Source organism: Rhinichthys klamathensis, unplaced genomic scaffold (genome assembly GCF_029890125.1).
Source record: "Rhinichthys klamathensis goyatoka isolate OS25496 unplaced genomic scaffold, OSU_Roscu_1.1 h1tg000040l_1, whole genome shotgun sequence".
Taxonomy (NCBI): Eukaryota; Metazoa; Chordata; class Actinopteri; order Cypriniformes; family Leuciscidae; genus Rhinichthys; species Rhinichthys klamathensis.
This window is the reverse complement of record NW_026606587.1, coordinates 1,502,455-1,514,643: the sequence shown is the minus strand read 5'-3', so window position 1 is coordinate 1,514,643 and position 12,189 is coordinate 1,502,455. Positions and strand designations below refer to the sequence as shown.

General features: G+C 41.2%; 1 protein-coding gene across 2 annotated transcripts; it reads left to right on the top strand.

The window, feature by feature from the left end:
• On the top strand, positions 1-11,724 carry kdm2ba (lysine (K)-specific demethylase 2Ba). 2 transcript variants are annotated; one of them, XM_056246580.1, is made up of 10 exons: positions 1-371; positions 5,606-5,872; positions 6,373-6,516; positions 6,791-6,877; positions 7,325-7,672; positions 7,757-8,763; positions 9,513-9,676; positions 9,762-9,923; positions 10,042-10,260; positions 11,143-11,724. In XM_056246580.1, the coding sequence occupies exons 1-10, from the start codon at positions 315-317 to the stop codon at positions 11,331-11,333; spliced, it is 2,646 nt and encodes an 881-aa protein (XP_056102555.1). In that variant the 5' UTR covers positions 1-314; the 3' UTR covers positions 11,334-11,724. The 2 variants fall into 2 exon arrangements, with proteins under 2 accessions (XP_056102555.1, XP_056102556.1); XM_056246581.1 differs by having other exon boundaries at positions 2-371; positions 7,364-7,672.
• The last annotated feature ends 465 nt before the right edge of the window (positions 11,725-12,189 follow it).

Sequence of the window (12,189 nt, the reverse complement as noted above, 5' to 3'; positions counted from 1 at the left end):
GTGTGCTCTTTGTAGGCAAGCCTGTAACTGGACGCCAGGTGGTCTGTGATTGGCTGAGTCGAGGCCCTCTCTCCCCCGTCTTCTTTTTCTGGTGCATATGCATGAGATAGCAGGCTGGTGTGTGCCTGTGCAGCTGCTTGTTCTAGACAGGAAAAGAGAGGGAGAGAAACAGGAGCGAGACATTGGGGAAGGTTAGAGGAAGAGGAATAGAGAAAGGAAATCGGGTGAGGAGACGGAGGGCGACTGTGATTGGGGGGGTTGTGGTAGCCATGTCTATTTTCTGTTTGTCTGGCTGGCTATGAGATCAGGCAGCCATGGCCATGTCACTGAGCGCCGACGATGAGGATTACGACTCGGACACAGCCGAACAGGTCAGCACACTCTCTCTCTTTCTCCACATACACACAAACAATTAGCTGCCTTCTCAGGTTCCCTTCCTTGTAGCACCATGCCCACATTTTAAACAAGGCATGTTTTTTCTCCACCTCCTGCTTTCTTCGCCTTCCTTGCCATCTTTCTTCTCTCTCTCTGAAACAGTTAGTAATAGGACATTGTAGGACTGTGGACTACTAAACGTGTAGTAATAACACTGGAGAGGTTTCCATGCGACAGGAAAGAAAACACATACAATAGAGAAGAGTGGTATCACCACTGAGCCTCTGTCTTATTGTTTGTCTCCATTGAGCTTCAGCTTTCAGTTTTGATTGGTTTGACACATGCATGCTTCCTTCAGAAAGACTTGCTTTAAGGAAAAAAGCATGTTCCTTTTACTTTTTCTTTGTGTTGTTTGGATGTGGTTTTTACTTGTTTGTCTCATTTGTTTGGTTGGGAGAACTGAAATGTTGTAGATGGTAGACTTTGTGGGTTGTGATGTACTCTGACTTTCACACATGTGCAGGGTTTTTAGGGAGTGAAACCTGTATTGAAGGAAGACTAAAGTTCCTCTAAGCAGCAGCATGACTGGACATGTGTTGCCCTTAAGTTCCCTTCCCATGATGCATTGCTGCTTAAATTGTTTTCTAGGAAATGGAACATCATGCTTGGTTTGTTGTTTTTAAGTGCAGACAAAATCTAGACTAGGACACAGATTTTCTTTTGCACCCATTTGAAAGGTTAAAAAATAATTAGGTACAGGTGAACACAACATGCGTTTGATTTGTGCAACAGTTATATATATATATATATATATATATATATTTTTATATATATATATATATATATATATATATATATATATTAGTCATAATCAGTATAGATAAGTCATATAGAACACAGACATATATAAACATATATTTTGGTAGCATGCACATATATTGATATCACTGAACCAAGTAGGCCACGTGTGCTCACTAACAATGTGTGCATTTCAAATAACTTAATCCCTGTTGTGATGTATAACTGGGTCTTGAATCTTTAAAACAGTTTCTTTGGCTGTTGAAGACTGGGGGAGGGGAGGAGCAAAGTGTGTGTTTTTTTTTGGGGGGGGGGGGGGGGGGGGACAATAGAGGGAGGGGGATGCCTGGCTGCTCTTGGGCCCCCTGTCTGGGTTCATCTTGGGTAGTCTATAAGTCAAATGATACATTTGCTAAGACTCTTTTTGGTTTAAAGGTGTGGTCATATTAGTTAATTTTTTTTTTATTGGGGGTTAATTTCACGGACGAAAAACGGTCTATTTGTGAAGTGGTTGTGAATGTACTACAGTACAGTGCGTTTCACTCAGAAGTCGCTTTCAAACCTAGCAACTTTCTGTCGGTCAACATAGTGAATCCTAGCATGGGAAAACCCAGACAACTTCCGGCAAATTTAGATTTGCTCTGAAAGTTAGTCTGGCAAAGAGCTCATTCAAGCCCATTTCCAATCCGTCGAAATCGAGGCACCAATCAGAAACGTTGGGGCGGGCTTTACACGATGAGGACAGCGCTGGGATTTTGAAGCAGATTTTGTAGCCTACATTATAAAGATGGATGCCGCCGTCGAACGTCACTCGTTCGAATCAGCTATCGCGTCTGTTTTAAGCGATTTGAACGTTTCCTTTTTGTTAAAAACCGAGCAAAGAACAACACTCGGGGAGATGTTTCTCCACCGCTCTGCATACGTCATCTCCTTCATCGCTCTGATTGGGTTTAGGTCTATCCGCGACGTTCGTTGGTGATGCCCCTCTGGAAATGATTTGTCTATGACGCTTTGCCAGACCATAACTCAGTTACAACTGAGAATGGTCTGGTTTTAACCAGGCTAAGTGAATCCACCTGACCAATTCGAACCCATTGCGAAATCTGCATAGGGAAATCTTTCGGCTTCATATGAAATTTTTGATAAAAAATGGATTGAAATTACTGAATTTCTTAGAAAATTGGCTAAACACCGGTAAATGTGACTGCACCTTAAAGCTTTAATAGATTAGACTGATTTACACAAATTGCACAGTGCTTTGATCTTCAAATATTTGTTTCTTCCACAGAGCACCTCAACAAAGTTTAACATGTTTTCATTGACTTGGTCATCACTATTGTGCAGAGGCGGTAGTTTTCACTCTTCTGCAAGATCACTGGTTGCAATGAGGCCTTATGACTCATTGGGTCCTTTGACTTGTGTCATGGCATGGGCATTATAAAGTGCCAAGAATTAGACATAATAAACTCTCACCCATGCCTAATAACATATTCACGCACACTGTAATTATGCTTCCATTGGTGTGTACATGGGATGATGTGTGGTTGATCTCATCTACAACATGAATGAGTGTTTTAGGTGAATAGCGTGTTTGTTTGTGATGCATTCAAGTCATATTGTGTGACCAAACTTCATTTCCCATAATTTTTTGTGGCAGCACATATATTAAATAAAATCACTTGAATGGACATCACAGAGTAGGCCTAATTATTATTTCCAAACTCATAAATGGGATCTTCCCACGAGGGCTTGAATGCCACCGCAACAGATGATGCATGTGGATTTTCCAAAATGGAGAATAATTATGGGTGGACTTAGTTTGGAAAAAACATGTCTAGGTGAATTGCATGCTGACAGGAATGAATAGCCTTGAGGAGGAAACATGATGTCCTTAGGTGTAGACCATTGTGACGGAATGATTCCTTCAAGACCCAATCGCAGATCATAGATTGGAGACTATTGATTGGTGGAATATTACAACTAGCCTTGAGAAGACAGTAAAAGGAATGAGGCTCCTCAAAAAGTACAGTCTGTGCTATTTGTTTATTCATGTATTTTGCTGGACTCAGAGGTATCTATGTAGATAGACCTAAAGTTCACATCCATTGATGTTGCAACATATAATGGAAGAGTAACTGGAGAACATCTGAATGAGCTGGTGTCTAATCTAGGATCAGCTTCATCAGTCTAAACAGTCATTTGTTTGAGGTAGAGATTACGTCTTAGATCCTCATACATGTGTATCCATTGGACAGCTGATGAATACTGGCTGCAATAGAGCAGTCTTTTTGAAATGACTATCTTTCATATTGGGTTCCACACTCGGACAGCAGGAATAGAGGTCACAGCTGTGATGTATCACTCCAAAGCACAAAAACACTGTTGTACTCTAATAGTAAGCATTCTTATAGTCTGCAGTCTGTCCCGCTCTGCAGTTCCCTGAATCTGTTGGGATGAAACATAGTGCCAGGCAATGGTTGTGTTCTAGTTGTTTTGGTGTGAATGAAATGGTGTCGTATGGAAAAAAACTGGGTTTTGCAAGGGCAGGAATACCTCTACGGCAGTATTTGCTTTCAATGTCTAAAACACGCCATTAAGATGAATATAGCACCATTGATCTTGACTGTATTTCAGTTTTACAGTTCTTCTATTTAGTACCTCAGAGGAAATATCTCAGAGGAAATATCTCAGATGAAATGCAACTGGAAACGAAATCATAAAAAAAGGGGCGTTAAACCCAATCGTCAACCAGTTCCCCCTTCTGAGCCAATTAAATGTTGAATAGAAGTATTCCTTCACTCCACCAGTCAGCAAGAACTGCTGTGTTGCCATGGTTACATTGCAGAAGGACAGACTTCCAGTACTGCACTGCAGTTTTGTGCTTGTGTTGTAATGTATTTATTATCTGAGCTGAGGAGGCAAGACAATGACACTGTGTAATGGAGAAAGCTGATATTAGGATTATTTTAGAGAGGATGATGATGATGCTAATATCAGACATAGTAATGTTAAGCAAGCTCGACGTAAATGCAAGCTTGACGTAATAAAGAACAAATTGTTCTCACACATATGCATCTGTAACACCTGGTACCAGTGAAAATCCCTTTTCTCCTTTAAAAAAACACTACAGGAACCCTTTGCTAAATCTGTAATTGGATCGTTAGTCACTTTGGATAAAAGCATCTACTAAATGTAATGTAAATTAAGATTAAATCACATTACTATGCGACACATAATTTACTCACCTAAGAAAATGTAAATGTCGACCTAATGCTAGTTTTCAGTATATTATATGCTATATATGTTATACAGAGGGGGCTATCTGGAAACACATTTTTATCTTGATTTGGCGTTGTTGGCAATTTCATATATAGAAGTAGTAGTGATTGCACCATGGCTCAGTGAGTCAGAGATTAATATACAGTAATGCTAGACCAGAGTCCTGAACTTCACTTTCTGTATTTGCAACTAGGTAGTATTTTAAATATTATTACGGGTCCAAAGTACTATTGCACACGATCTCCTCTGTAACCAGAACAAATTAGCTGGAATCCACCATTTCTGCTGCTTATTACTACATTAGAGAGCAATCACAGTGATCCAAATAGCAGAGCAGCATAATTACGTTTTTAAATGGGTTATATTTCAATAGCTGAGCTGCATATGCAATTCAACAGAGATGCACAGTCGAGTAAGAAGTGATGATAAACAATAACTTTCAGATGTTGTAAATCTCAAGGGTGGAAGAATAAAGGATATGAACATAGATTATTTTGATTTGAACCATATATCGCATAGTGGAGTAGATTCATACAGGGATGGTGGGTGGGTAAACAAGAGGGACTGGAAAGAGCTTTGAAACAACGGAGAGCTGTATAATGTGCAGAATGAAGTCATTACAGAAGAGCACCTGTGATACTCAACACGTATTTCTACCAGTGAGCTAATCACATTTGAACCAGGTGCCTGTGCCATTTTTTATATATTTTTTGCCAAGCAAATGGTATAAAGGAGACCATGTGGGCTGCAGCTATGCATTTTTCTCGCTAGTTTAGCAACATTAAACCAACAGCCAACTTAGCCTATTACCATCCAACGATACACCAAAATTAGGTGTTTACTATCAAACCTCATATAGAACCAGCTCATAACAAAATTCTGAACCAATTTCACCCCTGTTCCCAGGTGTCTAGTACACTTAAAATGGCAAGTTTGAAATGCAAATGTAAAACAATACACTAAATAAAAGAACCATCAAAATTGTCAGATTGTGCTTTTAAAAGCATGTAGGAGATTCTTCTGTTTTAGGCCTCAAATTAGCCTTTGGACTGGAGCTGGACTCTATTTTAGTGTTCTATGGGAAGCAGTTCTTCTACATGGCTGTCTTCTATTTTAACTTTATAGTTTAATTTTCATTCTTTTTTTCCATTAGCAACGGCTTCCCAACAGACCCAAGCCTAAAATGGCTGCATCAACAGCAACAACTCCGGCAGCAACCACATCTTCATCCACTGCTACAGCGGTCAAGCTGCCATCCAATCGAACCTCCTCTGGAGCTCGCCGCAGGCGCACACGATGCCGGAAGTGCGAGGCATGTGTGCGGACGGAATGTGGAGAGTGTCACTTCTGTAAGGACATGAAGAAGTTTGGAGGACCTGGTCGAATGAAACAGTCTTGCATTATGAGACAATGTATAGCGGTAAGAAACTCAATTCAAACCAACACTGAGATGATTCATGAACCAAATGTAATACATTAAATCACAACCCCATTTCAGAATTTTTTTCCTTGAGAGACACCCATTTTTAGACTCAATATGATTTAGGAACAGTCTTTGTGAGGAATCTACTTTAGCCAGACCCTTCAATTTCATTGAAATTAAGGAATAAGTATTGGAATTACTTCATAGAGCAAATGAATGAGGAACTGGCAGATGTAGAGGTAGTTAAAGGAGATGCATCAATACAGAGGTTTAGTCATTCATCAAACTGAGATCCAGAAGATATGCCTGAACTTTACAACCAAATTAAGTTAACTGTAATTCAGTTGAATAGTCAGTTTAATTTTATTAACCATCACCTTAAAATGTGTTTACCCAAATAGGCATGTGTTATTTTATTAAATTCATGTTTTTTTTAAGCACAATTTTTCTAAATGTTGATATTCTGGATGTTAATGTGTTGGCATGTGGTTCCACAGCCTGTGTTGCCGCACACAGCAGTGTGTGTGGTATGTGGTGAAGCTGGTAAAGAAGACACACTTGATGATGAAGATGAAAAATTTAACGCCATGCTCATGGAGTGCTCTATCTGCAACGAGATTGTCCACCCAAACTGCCTCAAGGTCAGACCGCACCCTAACCTAACCATTGACTTAAGAACTGTTCTAAAGTAAATGGATTGCAGTGTATACTGTGCTCTTTTGTTTTGCGTGGGCACAAAAGGAAGGAAGAGATTAGACTGAAGTGCATGTTAGTGGGTGGCTCTGTTTTTAACACTCTTTAGTTCCCCTTTAGTGTGTGGGGGTGTAATGTATTCACATTACTTGGCTAAAGTGTGTCTTCATAAACGTTCTTAGACATCTCTTCTGCTCTAAGTTCGGTCTCTTGCCTATACAGGTAAAGGATGCAGCCGGGGTAGTAAATGATGAGCTTCCTAACTGCTGGGAATGTCCAAAATGCAATTATGCTGGAAAAACTGGAAAAGTGAGTATTTGGGGAACAGCAGTACAGTGGTTTGGTAGTATTGAGATACAAAGATTTAAAAAAATATATATATTGTAGTGTTTATTAAAGTCCTTTGTTATGAGTTGTGGTATGCATTGATATGTTTTTGTAACTTTGTTTCATTAATTTCATACTTTTGAAGTTGTTGCCTCACATATTTAGTTCCTGTTTTAGTTTCTTACAAAAAGCATTAAGCATCACTCAGAATGACAAGGCCGTAAGCAAACTGTCAAACCAGATCTAGATGCAAATAAAATGCAAATAGTTGTGTTGTGATCATTTTAATTCCGTTAAGTAACTGACAGGTTGTCGAGCTCTTTCCCTTAATATAAACTCTAAAAATGTTTTAGCAATTAAATAGGAAATGTCATGTATCATACCAATTCATGCTTGTTGAACAGTTTATAATAATCATAAGGTATAAAGTTGTCTTTTGTATTTTCTTGCCACTCTTTGGCCTGCAAGCAAAAACGGGGCCCAGGCTTTAAGTACGCATCCAACCTGCCAGGGTCCCTTCTGAGGGAGCAAAAAGCAGGTCGTGACGGTAGAGAGGAAGGGGACCAGACATTGACAGGTGCAGCATCCATCAAAAGGAAGAGTGAGAGGGAGGAAACTCCCAGGCTGAAGACTGAGGATCTTCCCTCACGTCTACCCCCACTCTTGACCCCCAGTGGCCTGCCAAGACCACGATCCGAAGTTCCCAACTTCTTAAGGAAGAAGAGGAAGTTATTTGATGACGATGAAGAGGAAGAGGAGGCTAGTGCTAAAAAGAAGGTAACATTTACACAGACAAGCATTATTTGCATAAACAAATCTGCTGTAGTTTTTCATTTAGTAACTTTGTTGACACATTTTTAGCCGAAGAAACCCTGGAGGTCTGAAGAGCCTTTGATTCCCAAACTCTCTCACATGAGAACAGAAGAGGAGGAAGACAACTCTGATGAGGAGGAAGAGAGGCAGGAGAAGCGAGAACCGCCTCGTCGTTCATTTAAGAAAGACTACAGCACAGTGAGAAAAGAGGAAGTGCATGAAGAAGAGAGACGGGAGGAGAGAGATTCACCTTTCAGATCCCTAAAGGAGTTTAACACCCTAAAGAAAGAAGAAGACCAAGAAGAAGACAAAGACGAAGATGATGAGGAAGAGGAGGATGAGAGTAATGGCAAACGAGGCAGGGACAGCAGCCCTGCACTGAAGAACCATTCTTTATCGCTTGAGAGTGACGCATCGCGGTGCAGCTCCCCAAGGGCAGGGCCGAGCAGTGAAGGCAGTGAGACGCAAGAAAAGGCACCACGTCCTCGGGCGAGGCGACACCGGCGGAAGCCCCCTAACCGCCAGCTTAGCGCAGAACTCAGCAAGCAGCTTAACATGGAGATCCGTCGCACAGAGCATTCACTGGCCAATGAGAACCAGCAGCCACTCAAGAGTGAACCCGAGGACAGCGAGAACGAGGAACCAAAGAGAGGCTTACGGAACGGGACTTCAGGGAATGTAGGAGGAGGAGGTGGAGGAGTAGAAAGGGGAGCAGGCGGAGAGGGAGGAGGGGAGCGACCACACTTACGAGCAAGGGAGATGAACGGGACGTCTTGGGAGCTGCGGCACTTCTACCCTCCTCAGATCACCCCACTTGGCTTGAACCGCAGTTCACCTACAGTCAGACCACTTCCTGCACGTTCCCCTCCCAAGTGTGTTCAGATGGAGCGGCATGTGATCCGGCCACCTCCAATTTGCCCTCCACCTGATAGGCTACCACTAGCTGATGGGCGTAATCATATTGTGCCCAGAGAAGCGTGGTTGGCTATCTTCAGTCACTTGAGCCATCGTGAACTTTGTGTGTGCATGCGCGTGTGCAGGACATGGAATCGCTGGTAAGAAAAACCTAAAGACTGTTTTATCTTTTCACACTTCAAAATTTAGACTTATTATCTCTGGCCCTGTCCCAAATGTCACCCTCAACTATGCCGGTCCTTCTCAATTAGTTTACACTTTGGTCACATTATGTTGCAAGGACAGTTTGGTTTACAGTGTTTCCCAACTCTACTCCTAGTGGCACACCAACAGAACACATTTTCGAACTCTTCCTATTCAAACATCTGTTTCAACTCATCAGCTCCAAGACTCTAAGACCTGAAATGCATGGATCACATAATGGAGACATCCAAAATATTTACTGTTGTTGTGCCTTTAGGAACAGGGTTGAGAAATACTGGGGTAGTAGACCATTGTAAAATCCCATCTCAACCATGAAATGACAAATAGGACACCCTACAGCAAGGGTGTCCATTCCTTCTTATGGAGGGTCACCTTCCTGCAGAGTTTACCTTCAACCCTCATTAAACACACGTCAACCATCTACTCAAGATCTTCAGGACTTCCAAAAACTTCCAGGCAGCTGTTTTGGAGCAAACTGAAGCTAAACTTTGCAGGAAATTGGCCCTTCAGCAGCAGGATTGTACACCCCTGCCCTGCAATGTCATGGACTTAAGAGACATGTGCAATTGGAAGTTCCATTTTGGGACAGGTCCTATACAATTATTACAATGACATTTTATAGTTGGTCACTTTTAGAGCTGTGGATTTGTGGTTTTAATTAACATCTTTTTATTTATCTTTTTAGGTGTTGTGACAAGAGATTGTGGACTCATATCGATTTGAAGCGCTGTAAGTCCATCACACCACTCATGCTGAGTGGGATAATTCGCAGACAGCCCATCACTTTGGACTTGAGCTGGACCAACATCTCCAAGAAGCAATTAAGCTGGCTTATTAACCGACTACCAGGTCAGTGTTCATGTGAGCAAGTATGTAGATCCACGTCATCCAAATCTGTGCAGCTATTACTAAATGCTTGTGTGTTTGGATACAGGACTGAGGGTGCTCCTCCTATCAGGCTGTTCATGGGTGGCCGTTTCGGCTCTCTGCACATCCAGCTGTCCTCTACTGCGTACTCTAGATCTGCAGTGGGTGGAGGGGCTCAAAGACCCCCAGATGAGGGACCTACTATCCCCTCCGACTGACAACAGACCAGGTATGTTAACTTTCAACACTTCAGATCGATATGCGCACATCCAAGACCCAGAATCAAATACATACAATACAGTGACTTAATCAGATGGCATATTCTCTAATTTGGCTTTGTCTAACAGGTCAGATGGACACACGCAGCAAACTACGGAATGTTACTGACCTGCGTCTGGCTGGTTTGGACCTCACGGACTGCTCTCTGCGTCTCATAATTAAAAATATGCCTCTACTCTCCCGTCTGGACTTGAGTTACTGCAACCATATCAATGACCAGTCAGTAAACCTGCTGACTGCTGCAGGGACCACCACGAGAGACTCCCTAACCGATGTCAACCTTTCTGGTAATTGCACTGTTTAAATATTTAGTCACAAATCCAATTGTAATACTATAACAAATGCTGGACCAGTGCCCAATCTTGAACCGTTGTTTCCACCAAAGATAATTTGGCTTCTTATTGTTCCCTTAAGGCTAATTTACACTGCTCCAACACCAAAAGATATGTTCACTGGGTTTGATTGGGTCAGTATGTTACCCCTGTTGGTGTCTGTTGCAGTTGGTCTGCGTATGTTTTCACCAACTGAACATGTTTAATCTGCATTTGTTAGTTGTAGAATGTCTTAGCAGTGATGTAATGGGGCCAGTTGCATTAACTGCTAAGACTAGTCTTAAAAGTTAGTCATCAATTTGTTTCTTTAAGACTGTTCATATCTTTTTCAAATCAGTTACATAAAAATGTAGATTGGTCTAATTTGACCACGAAAAGTAAGCCCCTGGTTGATTGTCGCATTGGTTGAAATCTGGTGTCTGCAGTGTGAACTGGTCTCGAACCAAAAACATTAGCAGCTAGCGGGCAAGAAAATGCAGCCATCACTTAAAGTTTCCAAAACAACAACTCAGTCTGGCTACACTGACACAAAAAATTCTCTCATTTTAATCAGTGAAGCTGTCAACTCAGGAAGCATCCAATGTGTGCAGGTTGCGACATTTGGCTCCTAAGATTTGTGGGCCTGTTCAGAGTGAGATCCCCAGGCACCGGCACTATTTCAGTGAAAAATCCATAAGTTATTCTGTGGGGACCTATGAAAAAGAATTACTTCAATGCAACTCCTGTGGTACACAGGTTTAACATTTGTTTACTTAGGACCTTAGGAGTCTAATGCTGTAAAACTCTTAATTCCCCCTCACTGATTACTGATCTCTTCTTTCTGAATTCTCTCTTTAGTGTGCAACAGGGTCACTGATCAGTCACTGAGTTACTTCAAACGCTGCGGAAGCATCTGCCGCATTGACCTGCGATTTTCCAAGCAGGTGAGCAGACAGGCATGTGAGCGCTTCATTGCTGAGATGTCGGTCATTGTTCCCTTCAAACTGCAAGAGGATAAACTGCTCCAAAAACTACACAGCACCCCCTAGTGTCTGGGAGGAATTGAACACCAGTCTAAAATGATACCATGTATCAGGTGCACTCATGTGTTCGGACTGAAACTGGATTCGCACACTTAAAAAAAAAAAAAAAAGCACTGCAACACGTATGTGGACAAAGCGTTTGGTCATCTTCTTTCAAACTGGAGAGAAGAGCAGACGTATTGTACTTAAAGGCACATAATTCTGCTCCTAGTCTGAATGGTGTATTTTAATGATGATGGACTTTATTCTTCAAATTCTGTTAATCTTTAAGAGGAGATGTATGTGTTATTACCAGGAAATTGTATTTAAATGGTGGTGTAGTAGAAAGCAGAGGAAGTAATGGGTATATATACACACAACATCCACATACTCACTGGATACTACACACACCTCTTAATCAATGGTAAGCATGATTGTACATTATTCAAAATTCAATTTTTTTGTACAAAAGATGTATCAGTTCAGATTTCTGTGCTATATTTGGTTCAGTCCTGGATATATGTATTGTTCTTTATTTTGTTTTTTAATATAATGGAATTTTTAAATATCTCTGTCCATTTTATGTAATCAGCATTGGAATGTTCCAGTCTGATCAGCATTTTTCAGATGTTTTGACTGCTTTGAATTTCAAGTACTTGCTGTTCTTATCTCAAACAGGTATAGAAGTGGAATTTGTTATTATGAGGTCTATTTATAAACCAGTGCCATATTCCATCTGTTGTTTTACAGTTTTAACAGCCAAGCCTTCAGCCATCAGTAGGGCAGGCTATATTTCATAGCTATGCCTGTGTAGAGCACAGCTCTACAAGTGTTAGACCAAACAAATTACTGATTATTTAACCTTGTTAGCAAGTAATTTGTT

Coding starts and splice junctions, on each gene's coding strand:
- kdm2ba (XM_056246580.1), top strand. CDS start 315: ATGGCCATGTCACTGAGCGCCGACGATGAGGATTACGACTCGGACACA. Junction 372..5,605: donor ACTCGGACACAGCCGAACAG/GTCAGCACACTC, acceptor TTTTTCCATTAG/CAACGGCTTCCCAACAGACC. Junction 6,878..7,324: donor ATGCTGGAAAAACTGGAAAA/GTGAGTATTTGG, acceptor TAAGGTATAAAG/TTGTCTTTTGTATTTTCTTG.